At 40.0% G+C, this 21,609-nt stretch overlaps 3 protein-coding genes across 6 annotated transcripts; 1 reads left to right on the top strand and 2 right to left on the bottom strand.

The window, feature by feature from the left end:
* The first annotated feature begins 1,082 nt into the window (after positions 1–1,082).
* Positions 1,083–9,204, top strand: tial1 (TIA1 cytotoxic granule-associated RNA binding protein-like 1). 4 transcript variants are annotated; one of them, XM_068726279.1, is made up of 12 exons: positions 1,083–1,246; positions 1,683–1,779; positions 2,032–2,130; positions 2,277–2,331; positions 2,438–2,525; positions 4,257–4,332; positions 4,584–4,692; positions 5,343–5,438; positions 5,538–5,622; positions 5,847–5,970; positions 6,362–6,567; positions 6,679–9,204. In XM_068726279.1, exons 1-12 carry the CDS (start codon positions 1,218–1,220, stop codon positions 6,800–6,802), a joined length of 1,188 nt encoding a protein of 395 aa, XP_068582380.1. In that variant the 5' UTR covers positions 1,083–1,217; the 3' UTR covers positions 6,803–9,204. The 4 variants fall into 4 exon arrangements, with proteins under 4 accessions (XP_068582380.1, XP_068582406.1, XP_068582397.1 ...); XM_068726296.1 differs by lacking the exons at positions 1,083–1,246; positions 1,683–1,779; positions 2,032–2,130; positions 2,277–2,331; positions 2,438–2,525 and adding exons at positions 3,526–3,546; positions 3,765–3,839; XM_068726287.1 differs by lacking the exons at positions 1,083–1,246; positions 1,683–1,779; positions 2,032–2,130; positions 2,277–2,331; positions 2,438–2,525 and adding an exon at positions 3,532–3,839.
* Positions 9,205–9,485: 281 nt separating this feature from the next.
* On the bottom strand, positions 9,486–15,186 carry pkd2l1 (polycystic kidney disease 2-like 1). Its single transcript, XM_068718131.1, has 15 exons — positions 14,916–15,186; positions 14,310–14,423; positions 13,380–13,507; positions 13,026–13,279; positions 12,712–12,936; positions 12,398–12,626; positions 12,142–12,312; positions 11,875–12,056; positions 11,659–11,779; positions 11,471–11,569; positions 11,262–11,383; positions 10,935–11,052; positions 10,702–10,832; positions 10,455–10,596; positions 9,486–10,237 (listed from the first exon to the last, which is right to left on the bottom strand). Exons 1-15 carry the CDS (start codon positions 15,184–15,186, stop codon positions 10,118–10,120), a joined length of 2,427 nt encoding a protein of 808 aa, XP_068574232.1. The 3' UTR covers positions 9,486–10,117.
* Positions 15,187–17,587: 2,401 nt separating this feature from the next.
* atoh7 (atonal bHLH transcription factor 7) lies at positions 17,588–18,019 on the bottom strand. The gene has a single exon (XM_068718139.1). It carries the CDS (start codon positions 18,017–18,019, stop codon positions 17,588–17,590), a length of 432 nt encoding a protein of 143 aa, XP_068574240.1.
* Between the last annotated feature and the right edge of the window lie 3,590 nt (positions 18,020–21,609).

A 21,609-nucleotide genomic window follows, 5' to 3' on the forward strand; every position in this document is an offset into this window, starting at 1 on the left:
ACAATAGGAATAATGAAGGTGTTTTTTATAGGTTATAATGCGATAAATCACAAATGATTGATTCTTTATTCAGCGATGATGTTGATGTTTCCAGAATATTAGCATGCTATGACCTAGGGCCTAATATCTGACTTATGCAAACCTATCAACCCGTCCTGCCTTGGCCCATCTCTGAGATCTGAGAGTCAGGTGCTGGTTAAGTTGCTTTTATTGAGTAAAGACCTCAGTGTTGCTCTACACAAACTGGAACCACAAGCAAAAACTCTGGATTTTGATGGATTTTTTTTCTAATTCAACGAAACAGGAGAAATATTTCTGGTTGGCCTTTAAATAAAATCACTTCGAAATAAAAAAAAACACCTGTCAAAAAAAACTAATTAAAAGAGTGTGAAAGTTCTTGTCTCTGGCGCCCCCCAGTGGTAGTATTGACGTACACTGTGGCAATACAGGTTTCCTCACATAACGTTACTCCCAGAGGTATCACAATAATGTATTCAACAGTCTCATGATTCAGCGGCATTTTTTCACATATACTTTTAAATACTATGTGTATTGAATACTTACAAATGTATCTCTAAATTAGTCAGTACTCAACGCATTTAAATACACATTTTGTTCAGTCAGAATTACACTGCTATGAGACAGAATGAGTCATTTAAAAAAGTGTTCTGCTCACGCTGGCCCCTGAGCTGATCATAGACTGCATATAGGCTCACGTCGAGAAAGTTCGACGTGTTTCGACGTGGTTCGAGACACCGCCATGATCCGCCGAACACCGGTGAGTAATACAAGCTCACCCTTGCGTTCTACTTCAAAATAAAAGTCTCTTGAGCTAATTACTTCCGTTGCCTTATATGATAAATTAAGTGCTAAATGCGTTCGCTGTTTTGGCTTTTGTAGTTATTAATTAACTAATCACACCCAGGAACAAAAGCTATATTTAAGAAATTCATTATTTGCAATGTTGAAACCTGGTTGAAACTGTAAAAATGGTGGCTATTCGTTACCTCACTCTGACCTCGGCTCGCCTGGGCGCTTCTTTTCACACCACCCACGCACGCACCCACGCACGCACGCTAGCTCGCTCTCTGGACTCCCAGTGTGACGTATACCCTGGCGCCCGGTTAGCTAGCTTCTGAGCTAGTTAGCTAGTTGTTGTAACTAGTTAATAAACAGGGTTCACCGGAATCAGTAAACGTTAGCTGTCGGCTTCGGTCATGGACGACGAAAGCTACCCCAAGACCCTGTAAGTAATGCTAGGTCTCCAACTGTAGTGTTAGTTAGGTATTCTTAGCTTCGCTAACGTCGGGACCCAGTGGCTAACCTAGCTAACGTTACACAACCCGGGCGAATACCGCCATACAACACAATGTTATGTTTCACTAGCGTCAGGTTATTAAACATACGGTTAAAGAGAAACGCGTTTGAAGAGGTAAACGGTGGCAACTGTCTCGTGCGCCGTAACAAACGTCGGGCTAGCTTGAATGTCAGGCGAGCTAACGTTAACGTTGATACAAAATAACGTCACTTAAGTAACTCATCGACTAACCATGCTAATACCCTAAATTAGCTGTATATGGGTCAGTTTGTCAGATTAAGTAATATTATCACAGTCTGTACCACCTCGTCGTTAAATTACAGATTAACAGCTTTCACTGAATTATCCCCTCTTCTCCCTGCAGCTACGTGGGAAACCTCTCCCGGGATGTAACAGAGATCCTGATTCTGCAACTCTTCACCCAGATTGGGCCTTGCAAAAGTTGTAAAATGATCACAGAGGTAAGCAGCCAAGACTGTTGATTTAATCTTTTACGTCTTCTCCTTTTCTTTTCCTGTCCCCTGTATTCACATACATGGAGGGAGACCATTCCCAATTTATTATCCATTAGATAATAAATTGGAATAATATATCCACTGTTGACGACAAAGGAACTAGACACATTTTAGCTGCAGTTACATCACATTTGTCCACCAAAATAGTGGAGTGGAACCCACCTGATGAACGTTTGTGTTTGACCTTGTCCCATGCAGCATACGAGCAATGACCCGTATTGCTTCGTGGAGTTCTTTGAACACAGAGATGCTGCTGCAGCTCTTGCAGCCATGAACGGGAGGAAGATATTAGGAAAGGTAGGACAATGAGTCTGGTCCAAAATTATAAGCTAGGCAGCTTAACTGCTTGAATTCCCTTGTGATCCTTGTTCCTTGTGTAGAAAATGTCCACTTCTCAGATTCTCTGTCATTATTTTTGAAGGTTCTCTGTAACATTCTTTCAGGAGGTCAAAGTAAACTGGGCCACCACTCCAAGTAGCCAGAAGAAAGACACGTCCAGTGAGTGTTCACCTATTGATTCTTATAAGCTGCTGACATCTAAGTTCACCAGAGAATAGTAAATGGTTTCTTCCCTCTGTTTGTTTTCACGTTTGTCTCGTTCTAGATCACTTCCATGTTTTTGTGGGAGATTTGAGCCCTGAGATCACCACCGAGGATGTCAAGGCCGCATTCGCACCTTTTGGGAAAATCTCGTAAGTCTTCACTTAGAAGGATAATTATTTTTATGTGCAGTACAACACATTTGAATGCTACAATGTAAGCATATTGATTTATCTACATTTTGGGAATATTAAGTAACGTCTTAGTAATGTTATGTAAACGTATGCTCTGAAACAACTGTCTATGACCATGTTTACATGCATACACTATGGGGTGACTTAACTGTAAATGTAATGATGTTGTGATTTCAAACACTGGTCCACAAGGGATGACACCCTGACGACTTTTGTACCTTCTCAACAGTCTACGAGCCACGTCTGATCTCACATGAATTATTTAGTTTTGGGATTTAAAAAAAGCAATGGTTTGATATGAGACACTGGGTCACCCTGGTGTCCCGGGGGTTGTGGGTTGTGGGGTTGTCTGACCATGAACTGCAACGTCCCCTTGTTCCTGCATGTTGTCCAGCTTCCCCTCTCTCTCTCCAAGTATATTTAAAAGAGATTAACACAAAGTGAAAACCCAAGTTATTTTTTGTGAGATGCAATGTTTACAAGTCAACCGAGATGGTGAATGTTCACGAGAACCAATCCAGTTTTGCTTCATCTTGATGTATTTTTTTTTGTCAAATGTATATTCAGTAGTGACATTACATCCATACAAGAAGTACTCTTTCACATGAAAGTAAATATCTGAATGGACTGCACCTTTTACCAACATAACGTATCTTTTTAACAGATTTTAACAGTCTCATTTAAGTTTCCAACACAATACCTGTAAGTTGTTAAGAGCTTTGTTCCAGTTACTTACATGTAGTCTGTGTGTTTTGTATTTTTATGACTGAAGTGTCAACTTTTAGCCTACTCTTTTTTTGCATATTTAGGGTGTGGTAAGTAAATATAATGTAAGCTGTGTGTGTATAAACCTGAACAGCTTTTAGTTGTGGGTCTCAGTGAAGTAATAGCACTTTGGTTATTTTACAGAAATGCTCATAGGATTGGACAGGAGCTTGAAGGCTAACAGCAAGGAACTGTGCACTCTGGAGACTCAGATGTAGTTTTTTTTCTCTATTTATTCCATTCTTTCCATATGTCTTTATTTGTAGATGCTATGTATTAACATGATCTAGCTTAGATTAACAAATTCCAGCACTCAATGTATTCCTCTAAATCTATGTTTGAATTGTCTCATTTTGATTTGCATAGTGTTGTTTGTAGTGCAATGATCCTCTTCCAAAATTTCTGAAAATGTCAATTTCTCAAAATTTGCAGCTCCCCAAACTCCATACTCCATAGTGGTGGTAAAGAATTGACACGGGAAAAAAAAGAAATCTGTTAACAGGCCATGTATGCCGTTTAATTCCTTTTTTCTCTTTTTTATATTTTCTATATATTTCTATTTGTAGCGAGAGCACCAACAGCAGATTTTAAGAATGCATGGTAATCCCTTTAATCTGTTCCTTTTTATGAATTTAAATCAGGAAGTGGTGCTCTAGTGGCAAGGCTCCATTAATTCATCTGAAATGATTTAAAAACAGTACTGTAGGCTGCATGTTTTTGTACTTGTTTTTTTTTTTTTTTTGTCTCTCTCAAGTGTTGCTTTGAAGTTATTTAACAAGTCAGTGCTCAGCACGAGGTCATGATAGCTAATGTACATTAATTTAGGACAGAGTAGAGTAGTTCAGTTTGTTTTGCGTGGTTCCTTTTAGTTTGAAACGTTCAAACTGAAAAGTGCACTGAAGTTGTTTTCACGTTTCCCTCCAGGGACGCCCGTGTTGTGAAGGACATGACGACAGGCAAATCAAAGGGGTATGGATTTGTGTCCTTCTACAACAAACTGGTAAGGCTCCAGTGCAAGAACACAGACTGAAGGTTATTTCTATTTTCTGTTTATTATCCTACTTTAATACATTCACAGTCAATGCAATATATTTAATCATAGTTGACAACACCATCAATCATCTTAACATTACATAGTTCTACTAATAATACAAACAGTAATGTATATTTTGAGCACCGAGTATAGTCGCCAGTAAACTTTACAGATTCATCAGATTCAGAGGGTTAACTGTCTTTGATTTGGATTTGCAGGATGCAGAGAATTCCATCATTAACATGGGGGGACAGTGGCTTGGAGGACGTCAGATCAGGACCAACTGGGCAACACGTAAACCACCAGCTCCGAAGAGTGTCCAGGACAGTAAGTGTTAAAGATCCTGCACACCCACGCCAGGGAGGTCACTGACGAGGCGAGTCCATTTCACCTGGCAGGTTTCGGTGTGACCGCACCATCAGGACTGTTAGATTGACTTCCTCCTCCCTCCTTACACCTTTATCCTTCTTATTGGTGCATCTGAAGCCCGGCATGGTTCTGAGGTCTAATCAGCCCGGATAAGTTCAAACACGCGTGTCGGTGTGCAGGACCTCAGTGCCTAGTTCTCACTGCAGGACTTCCACCCTGATCGTCAGCGATCTGAACCTGACTTAAAGACCGTACCTTACCATACTTTATTTTATCACATTGGATTTATTGACAACAAATACAGGAGTGTAGGTAATTGTATCATATAGATCATACATTACAGCTGTAACTTGTTTTTTCTTTTTTCATTTAAGTTTTTATTCCTCCAAACACTCCAATATCAAACACAGATACAAAAGCTAGGCCTGTCAGACCGCAAAAAAAATAAGACAAATAACCGTGAAAATAATAAACAAAACCGCAGAATGAATTAAATAAAATAGAAAATAGATAAATAAAATAATAATAACATAAAATACAATAAATGATTCAGGCACACACTTTGTGTAAGAACATCCCTTGACGAATGTTGCTTGTTTTTATTTCAGATGGCTCAAAGCAGCTGAGGTTCGATGACGTCCTGACTCAGTCCAGTCCTCAGAACTGCACTGTGTACTGTGGAGGGATCCAGTCAGGACTATCAGGCAAGTGTCATGCTCTCTGAAGAGGCATCTTACTGCTTACTGCACACTCCAATATCCTAAAAACTAACCCCTAACCTCTTTTCTGTTTGATTCTTTTAGAACACCTGATGCGCCAGACCTTCTCACCTTTTGGTCAAATAATGGAAATCCGAGTTTTCCCAGAGAAAGGATACTCTTTCATCAGGTAACGCCTCAGTGCGTTGCAGCATCTGGCCGCTAGATGTCAACACAAGCACACTGCGTGACTCACTGACAGCTAGTACTTGAGTCAGTGTCAGTGGCCTTTTATGTTCTGTTTGTCTTCACCTCAAAACAGTTAGCCTGAAGGTTTTTTGTTGTTGTGTATTTTCACTTCTGCTTGATAACTTTGACTGCTAAGCTGCTGTTTTCCTTTTTTTTTTTCTCAAGGTTTTCCTCCCACGACAGCGCTGCCCATGCCATTGTTTCAGTAAACGGCACAGCCATTGAAGGACACCTAGTGAAGTGCTTCTGGGGCAAAGAATCTCCTGACGTAGCAAAAAATCCACAGCAGGTAGGGAGAATGTCACTGATAATGAATATTTGATAAGATTTAGAAAACAATATGTATTTTTATGGGCATTTGTATAACTTTAGCAGAGGAAAATGACAGGAAATGAGGTGAGTGATGGGAAGAATGACAGGACTAGTGATAGGGACAATGCAGTCGGAGGCACACTGAAACTGATCTAACTGATCAATGCAATTTTAGGAGTCTTTCTGTTTAGCCTATTTATAATAACTATGAAACGAAAATAGAAACCTTATTAGAAATCCAAAGATATGTTTTCAGAGTGAAACCATCGATTAAAAGGCCTTTTACTTGCAGTATTTGCTCCTGATTGAACATAGACCTATTGGGACACTTCAGACATGTATTCACTTCCTCTCTGTTTGTCACTAAGGTTGAGTTCGGTCAGTGGGGGCAGTGGAATCAGGTCTATGGGAATCAGCAGCAGCAGCAGCAGCAGCAGCAGCAGCAGCAGCAGCAGCAACAACAGCAGCAGCAGCAGCAGCAGCAGCAGTATGGGCAGTATGTGACGAATGGGTGGCAAGTTCCCTCCTACAGCATGTACGGCCAGACGTGGAACCAGCAAGGATTTGGAGTAGAGTAAGTTAAATGAATCTTTCCCTTTTTAACCTGAGAAATATGCATTATTTATCAATCTTCATATGCAGTGACCACGGTCATGCTAACGGGGTATTTGTGGCGTCTCTGCAGGCAGTCCCAGTCACCAGCCTGGGTGGAAGGCTTTGGATCTCAGTCAGGCCAGGCTGCAGCCGCACCCGGTCAGGTCATGTCCAACCTGGCCAACTTTAGCATGGCTGGCTACCAAACGCAGTGAGCCGGCCCAAACCCAAGTGTAGTACCAAGAGGATTTTGTCAACCCTTTTAGACCACACAGCACTCTCTCATCTGGGCAGATGCTGTGTTCGAAGAAGGGCAGGGGCCATATTCACAAAGCCTTTGTAGCTAATAGTCGCCCCATAACAACCAGTTTCACACGTATGTTTAAAACGTCCATTTCACTCGGAACTTAAGAAATAGTTAATATGATCATAATTCATAGTTCTGTGATGGATAAGTGCTCTTGGGCTTCTGAAATAAAGCCAAACCAACTGTCTTTGTCTAAGTAGATGTTAAAGGACACACCAACCCTTTGAATGTCTGGCCCTGTGAGACCTTACCCAGTGTGTAACAAAGGATTTTGTAGCATCACAACGAGACCGAGACCATTTGATGCCTCTTATCACACACTGAATAAGTTAACCAATGGGCCAAAGCATCAAAAAGTAAGTGTAGTCCTTCAAAACGTAATTGTTGCCGTCCCATATTCAGACTTTGAGCAAAGATGTATCTGAAAGACATGACGTGTTCTCATAGAACATAACCGCCACAGTATTTTTGATGAGTTAAAAGCACAGTTACTACAAGCCATCATATCACTGGAACAAGGATTCAAATCATGGAAACCTCAAACATTAATATTGAATTATCATACTTAAGCAATATCCACTTTCAATATGCCAATATGTTTTTTAAAAAAATATATTTCAGTGTTTGTTACAGACTTGTCAAAATGTTAATTTACTTGTCATACTTTCACTGCATTTTATACCACAGAATACAGTCTTCATGCATTGATTACGTTCATTTTTGTGACAAAGGTTGGTTTGTAAAGAGGCATCGAGTTGTACGATCGTCATGAATTTATGCTACAAACTGCTCTAAAAAAAATGTAAAAGTTGCCAAAAGAATGACCCAACCTGCTAAACGTTGGTCTGGGCTTAGCTTCAGCTCATAGCTAGAAATTCATTCCTATTCTGATCTATCAATGATAAAAGCTTTGTGAATAGAGGCCCTGGAACAATAGTTTACCTTTCAGTATATGTGAAGAAAGTATTTGTATAAACAACTGTGGCTTTAAAGGAGATTTAAGCCGGACCTGGTATCTCTTGGGTACATTTTGTGTACAAAGAAAATTGTCACCTACACAGATCTAAAAGCAAAAAAAAAAAAAATGTTTTTTTTCTTCAGTTTTTGTATCGGAGTGATCAGCATGTTATTTGCAGACTTTTGATGGATTTTAGTTTACACCTTAATGTAGCATAGCTTTGACTAATTTATAATCCTGTATCTCAAAGTAAAGGCTACAGCCCGTATAGAGAAAACATTGTAAAAAGCTTAACCCCAAATCTTTGTAAAGTTAACCGACTCTGTGTGCTGATTCTGGGGGCTGGTTTCCTGGAAAGATATTGAATCTTAAATATTTTCTTCCCTCCTTTCGATAACTCATTTAATTTATGGTCATTTATAGGCTTTTTACAAGGAACATTCAACTTAATTTAGCACCTAAACCAGCCCCTAATGGTTTTTGCATTACATTTTTCATAATTCTTTAGTCACTTACTTGTGCAAAGACGAGTTCTTACTGATTTTTTTTTTTATTTTACAAAAGCAGAAGCTTTCCTAAATATATCAATGCTTTGTCAGGGCAGCAGGAACTTTTTGCCCCTTTATTGCATTTTGAAATTTCTCAGTATTTGCAGAATATTTCCATATATTCCGGGTAAAGTGTTTTTAACAAATCAGCGGCAAATTGTGACGAGGATTTCTCAAAAGATGTCCTGCCATGTGGATTTCATTTGCGTATGTGCCATTCTGTACAGTGCATCACACTCCTTGTAAGCTCACTCTCCTCTTCGTGTTGACACAGCCGACAAACTCGATCATGTTTTTGTTTATTAAACCCGGGGGATGTTTGTGTAACTGAACAGGGTCACGTTGGCCAAGAGTGTAAATATCAACCGTAATCACGAATCCTCATGACACTTTAGAGATAATGTACATACTGTCGGTAGAAATTCCATCATTAAGTTTCAGCAATATGATTGATGAATAAGCCTTAATTGATGTATGAGTAAATTCAAACTTGGTATTATTCACAGAGGCTCTGTTACAAACCGAAATTCTTTTTTCCATTGTGGATTTTCCCGTTTTTACATTTGTGTGCCATTTTCAGAGAGTAGCAGTAAGCGGGTGATGTTTCAGCTTGAACTGCACGCTTATGACATGTAATACATTTGTTGCTTAAAATATTGAATGTAATGGAAATTTGCTTTTATGACAATAATACATATAAGTTGAACAATATAAATGATGTTTAATAATAAAGGATGAAATACATTTTCCATTAAAGCGGGAAAACTCAATAAGTGACTTCAAATAAAGAAACGTTTGAACTTGGTCGTTCAGTACATTTATTAGACACTAATAGATTGTGTTTTACACAGAGAACAATTATTAAATGGCCGTTCTGAAATTTGTACCATCTGAATGTATCTTCTATACATTTATATTCTATCTATATATATATATATATATATATATATATATATATATATATATATATATATATATATATATATATATATATATATATATGCTCCAAATGTCCCAGATTCGATTATTTTGCATTTAATGGAAATATGTTTTTTTTTTCATGTTTGCTTTGTTACATATTTTGGCAACTCAGGAGATGGACAAAGGTGGGGAATAATTATGAAACAATGTCTTCCATATGAACATAATTAGGGAATTATTTTGTAGATACATCTCACTGTGCAAACAAGTCAAGGGGCGCTTTGAGCAACCGTGATAGAACTTGAACATTCATAAACATTAAATGACTAAAGCATCGCTTAGTCAGATATTAGGTGGCTAACATGCCGCATAATATTGGATTATATTGCATAAATATTTTCTTCTAACCTACTCTTGAAATGTATGTATATTACACAACACTACTAATATGTAGATTTATATTCAGGTCTCATCTACAACGTATATTGTAGCCTTCTACATATCTGAGCTTAACTTGAACCAGATTTATATATTAACTCTAGTGCGGTCACCTAGTAAGCAAAGAATTTCAAAAATGTTTTTATACAGTATTTACATATTTCCATGAAATGAATGGCTGTAATTTAAGAGCAGTTGAAGCAAAGCACTGCCATGTCACGCTGTCGGGAGTTTATTGTCGATCTGAAGAATCCAGACTTTTAACATGGGAAAGTAGTGAAGAACAAATTGTTGGCGTGTGACCTGCTCATCCTAAAGTGTCCGCTGACATCCACAGAACCCGTGATTCTGAGGTGAATCACATGTGGCAATCGTATGTGGTGCTGGTGCTAACTGCTGGTCTCCTAGAGGACATCTCAGCCTTCGTCCCTCTGTCCACGCAAACCAGGACGCTCCCATCTGAGGCAGTATCATCACTCTGGATAGGGGTAATCAAAAAGTCAACATTTTGTATTCATAGGAATTAAGAAAACTATTCTGTTATATGATTTTACAGCCTCTTTGGCATCAACAACACAGTTGTTCCATAGCTTCAATAAACCTTTCAGTATACTAAATAATATTTGAAAAAAAAAATTAAGTATTTGATGCGTACTACAGGGTTTATGGAAATCTTAATCTAGTTCCATACTCACATTGTTATTGGTCACAGTGAGTTTCCTTGCCGTTTCGTTCCCTTTAGCTTTCTCTTGTAATCCCAGTTTCTCCATAATTAACTCAATCCTGGATGTGATGCCTGCCACGGAGCTTTCAAGCTGGAGAACCTGTCTGGCCAGTCTTCCATGTTGAAAAAAACGTAATTCAGTTTTTAGTCCATTGTAATGAAATCAAGTTCTCCTATTTGAGGACAATTCATAGGTTAAATGTGAAAACTATTCCCACCTTTGAAACTGTTCCCGATCCACAAACGTATGACTGGAGTGGTTCTGCTCATTGGACGTTATAGGAGGCTTCTCCAATAAATCTTTCCCATAATGCATTCCAAGATTGTTGAGTTCAGCGCAAAGAGCATCCTTATGAAAAAAAAGGGGGAACACCATTGTGAATTCAATGTCTTTTATTGCTTGTCGAGCTAAATAAGAAACAAGCCAAACTCTATAGACGATCACACAAACCCTTTTTTCCTCCAGCTCGATTTTCATCTTCTCTTGTTCGTCTTCGTCTAGAATTTGGTTCCCATCATGGTCAAACCGTGAAAAGGCTGCAGAAATTTCATGATCAGCATGTCCCATCCTATGACATCATCAGAGCGGTGAGGGTTACTTACATTTGATACTTAAGTTTGAATATGCTCCAGTTAAGTACATTTTATTTACATAGCCCAACATCACAAATTTGCCTCAAGGGTCTTAACAATCTGTACCGCATACAACACCCTTTGTCCAATGACGGACAGGAGAACAATAATAAACTGAGATTCTTTTTGATATTTTCTCACTTACTCTTTCAGAGTTTCTCTGAAGTCCTTAAATTCAATTTCTCCAGATCCAGAACGCAGCGCCTTCTGAACATCTGATATTTTCTCCTTTTTAAGTTTCAACTTCGTAAATGTCTTCATATAGCTCTGAATTAAAAGAGAATTCCATTTTGTTTGTAACTCTTGAAAAACTTTATCCAAAGATATATCTATTTTTTACATGAATCTGATTACCTGTTTGATGATGTCAGTAATCTGTAGCTCATCTTTTTGGCACGAGAGCTCCTCCTTAACTTCAGAGTATGTGTCATTTATGATTGCCAGAAACATGTTCTGAGGGACAGATACATAAAGAGGTAATGAGAACGCCCATCTTTATCCTTTTAAAATCAAACGTCTTGTGTTTAGCTTCTGATGCATACCAGTAAAACAAAGAAAACAAAGAACACATAGGTAACAAAGTAGATCGGCCCAAGAACTCTGTTAGCACGGTCAATGGCATCGTAATCAAAGTCTCCGAGAATAATCCTGAACTGTGTGAAGCTGCAGAAAGAAAAAACAAAAAGGATTGATTTATTCATGCTCAATCATCCGATTCAAATATTTTGTGCCAAGAGGCTGTTGTGGACACTTCTTACATGCACTTGACGAAGGTGCTGAAAGATTCAACCTCTGTCCCGAAGAGCAAATATCCAAGCTGAGCGTAGGCGAAGAACACTATGAAGAACATTATGGCGAAGCCCAGGATATCTTTAGCACATCGACCCAGTGTGGAGGACAGCTGAGTCATGGTCTTGTTAAAACTGATGTACTTGAAAACCTAAAGAAAACACTCGATCTAAGGGATGACGCCTGAGCCAGATCATTTCTTAAGTACTGTGTTTGAGTGAAAGATGTTACTTTACCTTGATCCACGCAAAGAACAAGTTCACTGCATTCATGTTGTTGTACTGTGTTTGCCAGAAGGCCAGAAATTCAAAATCAGCATAGATACCAGGTTGTTCCAGCAGTTTGCCAAGCAATTTGTCCACTTTGACAGTTCGGAAAATATTGAAGACAATGGCAACGATGGCAAGCTGGGAAAGAGAATAGTTATACTTCTTTGATGCGAAGCAAAATCAAAGAACATGTTTGAATCAGAGGAGAATTACATTTTCTTACCATTATGACAACAATATCCAGTATGTTCCAGATGCTTTTGAAATAGGAGAGCTTGTGTATTCGCAGCTCAAGAATCTCCTCCACAACATAGTAGAGGATGAATAAACAGAAAACCATCTCGCAGCCGAGGATGAAGTAATCCCAGTTGGTGATGTAGCGAATCAGTTTGACGGTTCTTATCTGGTAGGAAGGGATTGCTCCACCAGTCGCTGGGAATTCAACCACCAACCTGAAAGAGCGGATAAAACTTTAGTCGATCAATGCAATGGTATCAATCAATGGGTAAAGTTGCTATTGTCAGTTGTGCTCTTTACCTGATGACACAGAACATGTTGATGTTTGCGTTGTAAGTGGAGAAGTCGAGGAAGGCTGCTCTGGTTCCTCGGTCGAGCCACAGGTTGTCCACCAGTTCCTCCAGTATGATGACGCTTTCCTCTTTGGTTCGACTCAGGTCTCGGTAGTATCCTGCTCCGCTGTATGTGGTCAGCAAGCCCCAGTGAGAGGAACCTTTGACTTCTTTCTCTGTGTGGTAGGTCCAGCTGCAGAGGAACAAGACAACTTTGCTGTAGTTCTCCAATCTAACTGCATAACCAAAGTAACCCTGTAAGGAAAACAGAGAGCGACTTACGCGGTGCCATTGATGAGACCGAAGCTCAGGTCGTCCTCTTTCTTGTCGTTGTAAACATCGAAGCATCCCGTGATCTCGTCTTCGAAGTCCTTGTGGACCTTGCAGGAGTTGTTCATGATCTTGATCTGCCTCATTCTGGGCACTCCCAACAGCATGTTCTCATAGTAGATGAAGGACTGGTCTCCTCTGTCTAGGGACTGGTTGTTGTACCATTTAGTCCAGTAGAGGCCGTCCAGCAATGGGCCCTGAGCATACTGTTCATGTAACGAGAGAGGATGCAGTTTCATATTCTCGTTTCTCAGGGAATTCTCATTGTTGTAAACATGGAGCAAATGAATATGGAGGAAAACTCACAGTCCAGAAGTCGCCCATGGTGCCAATGGACTGAAACTTCACCCCACTATTACCGCCTGTATTCACAAACAGGTCCGTCATGGCTTTAGTGTAGTAATAGGTGCTCGAGCTGGTCATACCGTATGTCACTGAAAGACAATGTCATCACATTGTTAACTGACAATCATTGGTTCCTATCTGGCTTTGCTCAGGCTCAGCTGTAAATGTTGCTCTATTCAACAGTTGGAGATAAGACAACTCAGAAGCAGACACGCAAGGCCTCATTGAAGACTTCTTTGTTTGGCTGTGTTTATGTCACTGCAGTCAAATGGATCAAGATCAGAGGCCAGCATTTGTTTGAAGAGGGAGCACGCTGACCTGACGCAAATAGCCTCTTCAAACAATGTAAATCTAACCCAGACAAAGCAACAATGGACAGGGCCAAATGCTCTTATCGCAAAAAGGCAAGGGAGCAGTACCCAAGTCCCTTTCACTCCTAATGCTCAGCTGGACAATGGCTTTCTGGCAGAGGGATGGGGAAGGCATTTGTGGTTGGCATTAAAGCAGGGGGAGGCTTTTGATGGTAAATCAACAGTCCAAAATGCCCTATTCACCATCACCCTGCCAAAAGGTGGGCACTTCAACAGGGGATCAACATTGCTAATAAGGTAAAACAATACAGGAACACAAAACAAAATATCTAATTCAGTCCAATGAAAATATACCGTGATGCATTTATTGTGTAATACAACTTTTAAATTCTCTTTAAGCCCTCTGTCACATTATGCACCATTAATGTGTGAAAGACATTTTGGACAACAGTATTTGGAAGTAATTTTCATGCTTGCATGTCAATTCAACAAGTGTATTCATACATACAAATTCTGGGAAAGTAGTGCCAGGAATAGACATTTATTTTGGATATTCCATACAGGATAGTAGAATACTTACAGAGGCATATATCCACCAGGAACACCAGATAGACCAGTAACTCACGTAGAGTGGTTCGGACAAACAATTCTCTGTTGTTTGAGGTGTTTTCAGTCAGAGTTGTGCCCCAGAAGCCTACAGACAAATTACAGTCATTATGATGTTAAATTATTTATAGAGTGGAGTGGTTTAAAAGACCAGGCAGACGGTGTATCAACTTTGATCCTGGTTTTGAAATAAAGCAGCTGATGTTCCATTAAAGACCCAAATTATGATGGTTCACAGAAGTTTTATGTAAAAAAACCTGAGTCTCATCAGTTAATTGTATAGGCCCAAATAGAATCAGAACCAAAGAAAGACGTAAGATGAGATGTTTTTGTCAAGATCTTGGCTAGGTGTTATCTAGACTTATTAAACTAGCTGTAGAGATGTCAAATGGTAAATGGACTGCATTTATGTAGCTCTTTTCTAGTCTACAGACCACTCAAAGTGCTTTACAACACATTCCAGTGTCTTGCTGAAGGACAATTGAAGGAAGCAGGAGTTGAAAATGACAAGACAACTGCTCTACCTCTACCTTATAGAAGACGTACTGTTGTAAACTGCTGAATGGGTTCCACTTCCTACCTTTGATGAAAGAGCAGCAGCCTCGTTTCTTCACCGGGATTTGGTCAGTGGATGGTGGTTCGTCCAGGAATGGACTGGGGGTGTCCAGTTTGTACATGCTGTCCATGGAGCCCTGGAAGAGGGGCTGAGACTTGTAGATGGTGCTGACCTCTCGGGGCAGGGGCGGAGGGGAGCCACAGTAGCCCTGGTTCACCCAGGCGCCGTTGCCCATTCTGTCCAACTCCACCTGCCCGGTCAGGTGGCTGTCGGCCCGGTTGTTCAGGCACTTCATGCTGTTAGACACCTGTGCGTCTCTGTGTGGACTGCTGGTGTGTAGATCAGAGAGGAAAGTGAGGCAGAGCAGGGCGGGCAGCTTCTAAGCACCTGCTGGAGAGATGTTTATAAAGACTGGATGACATAAGCTTGGCTGAGGGAGGAGCTGGTACTCTGTTGGAGCTTTTGATACCCAGTTAAAACACATTGAGGTAATAAAATGGTGGGTGTTGTGCTAACGCAGCATTGACGAACTTGTGTCCTGTTTTGCATGGTTACATCGCATTGATTTGGTCTGTGATAAATAACAATTTTTCAATGCATTAGGTAGCATGAAACTAAATAACCAGAAAACAACATGAAATAACAACCCTGCTTCAACCTTGTAGTGGAGAGCTGAACTTCATCCCATATTTCTGTAACACCGCCACTTATTAATATGCTGGAAATGTCTTCATCAACATCCAGCCGTGTTGGAAGACTGAATAATTCAGCAGCTAAAAGATAATTTAATCTGTTTTGCCCTCTCAATTACTTCCATGCTGAGCACATTGTTGTCACTATTGATTAACAACTCATCCAATAACGTGCTCCGATTGAGGAAATCAATTAATTGCACGTCGATTACATTTCTGTCACCAACTGTTGGTGACAAATTAATGAGGAGCGTAATTGCAGTGTCACTGATGGTCTCCTCCTCATTACTATTACGCACTTTTGACTCCGCCATCTATTCATTTCAACACGCCAACTGTCAGAAAGCATTTATTAAGTATGCAAACATTCGCCGTGGCATATGAATCACTATGACCATCTGGATCAAGCGTTTGGCACCTCGTCTATTGGCCAAGACTCCTCTGGCGGCCCAACAAGCCCCCCTGCAACACTTACCACACGTGTATTTACAGGAAGTGTTGTTGGCAGATACCAAAAACAATTAGTTAAGCAGATAAACTAATGAATACTGTGATATCCATCCATGTTTGTGTGTGTGTTTGTGTATTTTGTGCAGCTAGAGGCTTTAATTAAACCAAACAGACTGGAATGTGAGATGATTTCAAAACAACGCAATTACAAGTATTACAACCCAAATCAACGACAGGCTAATAAGATGCGTGCAGTGTATTAGCAGTTGGACAATGCATTTAATACACTGTTGGAGATGTCTAATACTTAATTCAGATAGAGTTTGGGTCCCGCTGTGGGCGTTCATGCTTCAGCGGTTGTGAACAGAGCGATTACACACAGCCATTACCACACAATAGAGTTTAATTTCTGCTCCCTCTCTGAAGCCGTGGCAGGATCTGGCACACAGGCTTCCTTAATTTGCTGTGGCTTGTGCCACCATTCAAACTTTTTCAAATCTGTAACAATCACTTTTCAGGGGCCAGTGATTGCCATTTAAATCTGTAGCTGTGTGGCTCCATCAACGGACAGTTGGCATCCTGGTGTATCTCTACTTACATTAGGCTGTGCTGTAGCAGAATTAAATAAAGAATCTTGAATACTTTAAAACTCCAAAAACAGGTTATTTTTTTATAGAGAACATTCATGAAAAGAATAGTGATTTTACTTGCCCCCCCCCCCAACATGAGTCTATTTTAAATGTTTATATTTTGGTTCCCCATTGACGTAAAACAGTCTTATCTCAGAGCGCAGGAGCTCAGGACAAAAGGAGGATTTATTCCCCAGTGTGCAGAGCAAGGCAGTGCAGCAGACATGAGCTGTCATTTCTCCTACTGAGCACTTGACACTCACAAAACAAAGGATGTGCTTTTCGTTCTTCCCCTTGACTACCCTTCTTTTATTAGTTTCAAGTTGTATTACCACACAAAGGAGACAAAGTGAGATCATGAGGGTTTAAATGCCAGAACTTTCTGATATGATATGTTTTTATTGAAATGAAAAAAAGAACAAGAGAAATGATTTTTCATACAAAATAGTTTATTTTTTTGATCAAATACTATAATTCAACAAAATAGAGGTCTGCGTGTGAAAAATAACATCTATTTTTCATCTCTACAAACGTACTTACACTTCGACAAAAATTGTTACATATTGACTTTAACTATGCAACTAAGACCACAAAGATTTTCTCAGAATCCATTTCACATTGCACAACATTTTAGGGCCATATCAAAATAACTTTTGATTTAAAATACACCAAATAATACACCATTGCCTGTATCTTCAGTACAATCTAGTGGTCATCACAATGACACTACATTTTTGTCATTGCTATACTTTGAACAAAAAAAATGCTCAACATTACTGGGTGTCCTTGCAAAAAATTGAAAAATAATGAAGAAGAAAAATAATGCAATACAAATGTATTTACTTTCTCCTGGATTAGAGGAGAAATATTCACATTGTCACTCACATCCAACAACATGACTGATTATCTGCCACATGGCAGCAGTTTATGCGTGGACCTGGTGGCCATCGAACGGATATGAGAACGACGAGTGGATGTAGTCCTGATCAGTGGGAGAGTCGTACCTCATGAGGCAGGGGTAGTTTTCAGGCTGCACGCAGTCAAACTGCAGGTCCAGCCACTGCCTGTGAGGAGCGTTGTGTCTCCTGGCGTCTGTCAGGATCCGGTTGAGGGCCATGATGTAGCTGAGGGCCATCTGCAGGGTTTCATACTTGGACAGTATTTTGTCCTGGCCCCACTGGGGGACCACTTTACGTAAGCAGTCAAAGGCTGTGTTCAGACCCTGCATCCTCTTCCTCTCTCTGGCATTGGCAGCATTCCGTCGTCTCGTGACGGTCTCATATTTCTCTGGGCTCTTGGAGTCTGGTTCCGAGGACTCGGATCCAGAGTCGGTGCAGCTGGGTCGCCGGGACTTCATGATGTTGGGTTGAACAATCAAACCGCGGTATGTCCTCTGGTCAGAAAAATCAGCGACGAGTTTCGGCCTCAGGGTTCCTCAGAGGTCTCCGTGGTGTTATCGCCTGGCTGATGTCCAAGATGTATTGTCCTTTGTGTCAGATATTTGAAACTCCAGATAGTGGACAGCCTGAAGAGTCCAAGGTGTCTGTGATCCCGGAGACAGTGAGGGAGCAGCTTTTATAAGATGGAGCAGATGAACAGGTGGCAGCAGGTGGAGTCCCTGAACCCCACCCCCACCACCCATCCTCAATATTGCATATAGAGAAACACACCCATGCAGACTCATAAACACCCACACCCACTCTTAACACACATACACACACACACACACACACACACACACACACACACACACACACACTCACACAAACAAAACCTTAATGAAATTCCAATTATCTTGGGCTGGGCTATCTGGCCGTGGCTTCACTCAGAGCCATGTGTCACAAACACTAAAAGTCTACCATCTGGAAGCACAACTCACCACAGCTGATAGTGCAGACAAACGTTTAAGAGATCGTGGATATTTCCTGAGTCAATAGAAACCTAGCAATTAACATTTAAGTTCTGAACTCTTAATTGAGATATGAATTAAACAACATTTTGACAAATTTTTGATTTGTTATTACTGTCAGGTATTAGCAAATATATTAAACTACACAAATGTTTCTATGATGCCAATAAAAGCACCAGTGTCATTTTTATCTAACTACTATTCACTGTACTTCAATTTTACTTTTACATATATGCGTAAGTGAGTATCTCACGTCGTTGTATAATTAAGTTTTCTATTTCTTAATGGATCAATATTTTACAAGTTCAAATATTTTCTGATTCTAAAATTTAAGATTTTTGTTTGGAAATTGTTATAACTTTGTTACTAAACCATTGTTATATTTTGCTGCCATGTATCTTTATTTACAAGACTAGATATGAAATCTTTGGAGGCATTTTATAAGCCGCCAAGAAGTGCCCTCTCACTTCTCATGTGACTGGTCTGCATGTGATAATAACCATAATCTGAGATTAGCCTGAGGCAACAGAAGTGGAAGTGTGGCCCATAACCTGAGGGATTTTAACAGCACATCGGGGGATTATGACTCCTAAACAATATGGACCAAGATGGTGTACAGATTACTGCGCCATCTGAGCTTTGGAGAGCACTTTGTGAACATGTGAAATAGCTGAAAGTTCTTCTACTTTATATATTATAAAGTACATCAGTCAGAACGTGTGTTTATCAGCGCTGTGGGCCTAATGAATCACAGTATGTGGGATGCATTAATGTTCCTTTTGTACTTGGGACCACATGTGAAATAAATAATTGATCTGTGTGGTGGTCCGAGAAAAATGAGACGGACAGAATAATTTGCCTGTCTGTCCTTCCCATCTGCCAACATTGAATCGTGTAATTCAAGAGTATGGATCTGAATATCTTCCTCTGTTCCACACACACACAAACACACTGTTGACTGTCAGCATACACAGCCACACAAAAAACAACTTTAATCAGACTTTAATCTTTACTCTACTTTAAATACTCACCGATCTCTCAGTTGCGCTTTAAATCGCATTAAATTGTGTGTTTGCCTGAGGAAAGATGCATAGATTGAGCAAATTGTGAAGATTTCTTTACATATATAGTAATGACCTAACAATATACAAATTAGTTCAGATTAGTTCAATCTTCATTCATTTACACATTAATGCATCAATATTAGTAATATGTGACAATTTTGCACTGTAAAAAGGAGACATTCTGCATGACTACTTTTGATACCTAAATATATTTTGTAATACTTCTGTACTTGTAATTTAAGTAACATCTGAAAGCAGGACTTTTACGTAAGTAAAGGATCTGAACTCTGCTTTATTTTCTGGTGCCATCCTTTGTGGGCTCCTGTCACTGTGCTGAACTCAAAGCTTGGGTGTAGAGGCAGGTTATAAATGATTAATCACTGTCGGAGGCCTAGAATAATGCTCGTCTCTGGTATTGGGTCATGGACACAAGCTGATGCTGTCTGGTCATTTTGGGATGGACTGGTTAGCTGTGCAATTAGGCATATAATCCCATCTACCAGTTGGTTCATTGATTACAGATTGATGTAGTTTGCCAGCTGCTGCTTGTCTTGTCTGAGGGCCTCGTCTCAGACGTGGCCCGGCCCTTCCGTGTCTTCCACCCTTTTTTTTTTTTAACAACCGCTCACATGATTGGCTTGTCTGAGCACTGATGGCTGAGCCATGCTCTCTGTCAAAAGCCATATGTCACAACTGAGGAGTGACCCGTCTGCTGTGACAGAAGAATACCCTCGTAAATCCAGCTCTCCTTATGGAGAAACGGAGATTAAGGCACAAAGCGTATGTTTCAGTACAGGAGAAAGTGTAGGAAAGGATTCCCTCTGCATATGTGTGGTTTGACTTGATACATCTCATTATCAGCACAGGATTAGTTTAAAAGAGCAGTGGAAATAAGCTCAAGGTTCATTTGAATGAGCAGAGAGAAACACGTCACAAGTGTGCCACTACTTTTGGTTTCCAATGTGGAAACTTTTATTGCTGGTTCAAAAGATTACTGCTATTATTGTGTCGACACTGCAGTAATCAAGTGAGAACAATTCGAAAATGTAAAACAGTATTTGAAACATCATGGCAAGATTCAGTATTAGCTATGACTAATTAATTAAATAAAAAAATAAAAAAATATTGGATTTTCAAAACCAAACCCCAACTCATTCAAAGCCCACAGATATGTACTCCTTAGCAACACACGCAGCACTCAGTTAACAAGTAGGCCTGGCAGCTGGTCAGATGAGGCTCGGAGTATAATTAGGTCACATAAGGTGAATGTAATTTTATGCCTATTTGAACTCTCTTCCCCTATAATTGGACTGATTAGCAATGCTTAATTGGCTTCAGAGCTTTCCTAATTGTTTTGAATTTGGCATCAGTTTAAGCTAATAGGGCTCCGATTGAAGCATGGTCACAACAAGCTCCCAGTAATGACAGCAAAAATTTAGATTTTAACCCACATTAATGTCAGAGCAAACTATCCATTAAGCCAAGGGCGTAAATTACTGTGGAGGACACAGGGGGAATGTCCGTCCCTACTTTATCAGATGGCAGTATTGGACCCCTTCACTTTGTACAGTCCGAAAAAACTAACGTTATATTAAAAAAAACGGAAGAATTTGCATGCACTAGCACCACGCAGAAACAGCACAGGCTCAAGCTCTCAGTCCCCTTCCAGCTCCACGTCCCGTCCCCTCTCATGCTGTCATTCAAACCGATTCAAACAACCAACAGCTCAGGAGGAACCCTCCCATGCTACAGAAGACGCAGGACGTAAGACATCTTTTTCTCAGTGATGTCTCAGATATTAGTTTAGCTAACGTGAAGTTATACATATTCATAGTGGGATCATGTTGGAATATCACTTACTAAATGTCTTCAAGTTAGCTAGCCACAGATAGTTGCATAGCTGAACGGTGTTATTTTTTACATGTTATTTCAAACAAGCACAGCCAGTCCACCACTGTGCCTGTTCACTCAACA

Source organism: Cebidichthys violaceus, unplaced genomic scaffold (genome assembly GCF_023349555.1).
Source record: "Cebidichthys violaceus isolate CVI_PGR_0920_01 unplaced genomic scaffold, fCebVio1.0.p SCAF_10, whole genome shotgun sequence".
NCBI classification, from domain to species: Eukaryota; Metazoa; Chordata; class Actinopteri; order Perciformes; family Stichaeidae; genus Cebidichthys; species Cebidichthys violaceus.

What these genes read in the sequence shown, in the direction of transcription:
- atoh7 (XM_068718139.1), bottom strand. Translation starts at nt 18,019, where the DNA reads ATGAAGTCCCGGCGACCCAGCTGCACCGACTCTGGATCCGAGTCCTCG.
- pkd2l1 (XM_068718131.1), bottom strand. Translation starts at nt 15,186, where the DNA reads ATGAAGTGCCTGAACAACCGGGCCGACAGCCACCTGACCGGGCAGGTG. An exon ending in GATCGGGAACAGTTTCAAAG is followed by an intron (nt 10,597 to 10,701) that starts GTGGGAATAGTT and finishes TCAACATGGAAG; the next exon opens with ACTGGCCAGACAGGTTCTCC. An exon ending in TCACTGTGACCAATAACAAT is followed by an intron (nt 10,238 to 10,454) that starts GTGAGTATGGAA and finishes ACCCCTATCCAG; the next exon opens with AGTGATGATACTGCCTCAGA.
- tial1 (XM_068726279.1), top strand. Translation starts at nt 1,218, where the DNA reads ATGGACGACGAAAGCTACCCCAAGACCCT. An exon ending in CCAGAAGAAAGACACGTCCA is followed by an intron (nt 2,332 to 2,437) that starts GTGAGTGTTCAC and finishes GTCTCGTTCTAG; the next exon opens with ATCACTTCCATGTTTTTGTG. An exon ending in TCCGAAGAGTGTCCAGGACA is followed by an intron (nt 4,693 to 5,342) that starts GTAAGTGTTAAA and finishes TTTTTATTTCAG; the next exon opens with ATGGCTCAAAGCAGCTGAGG.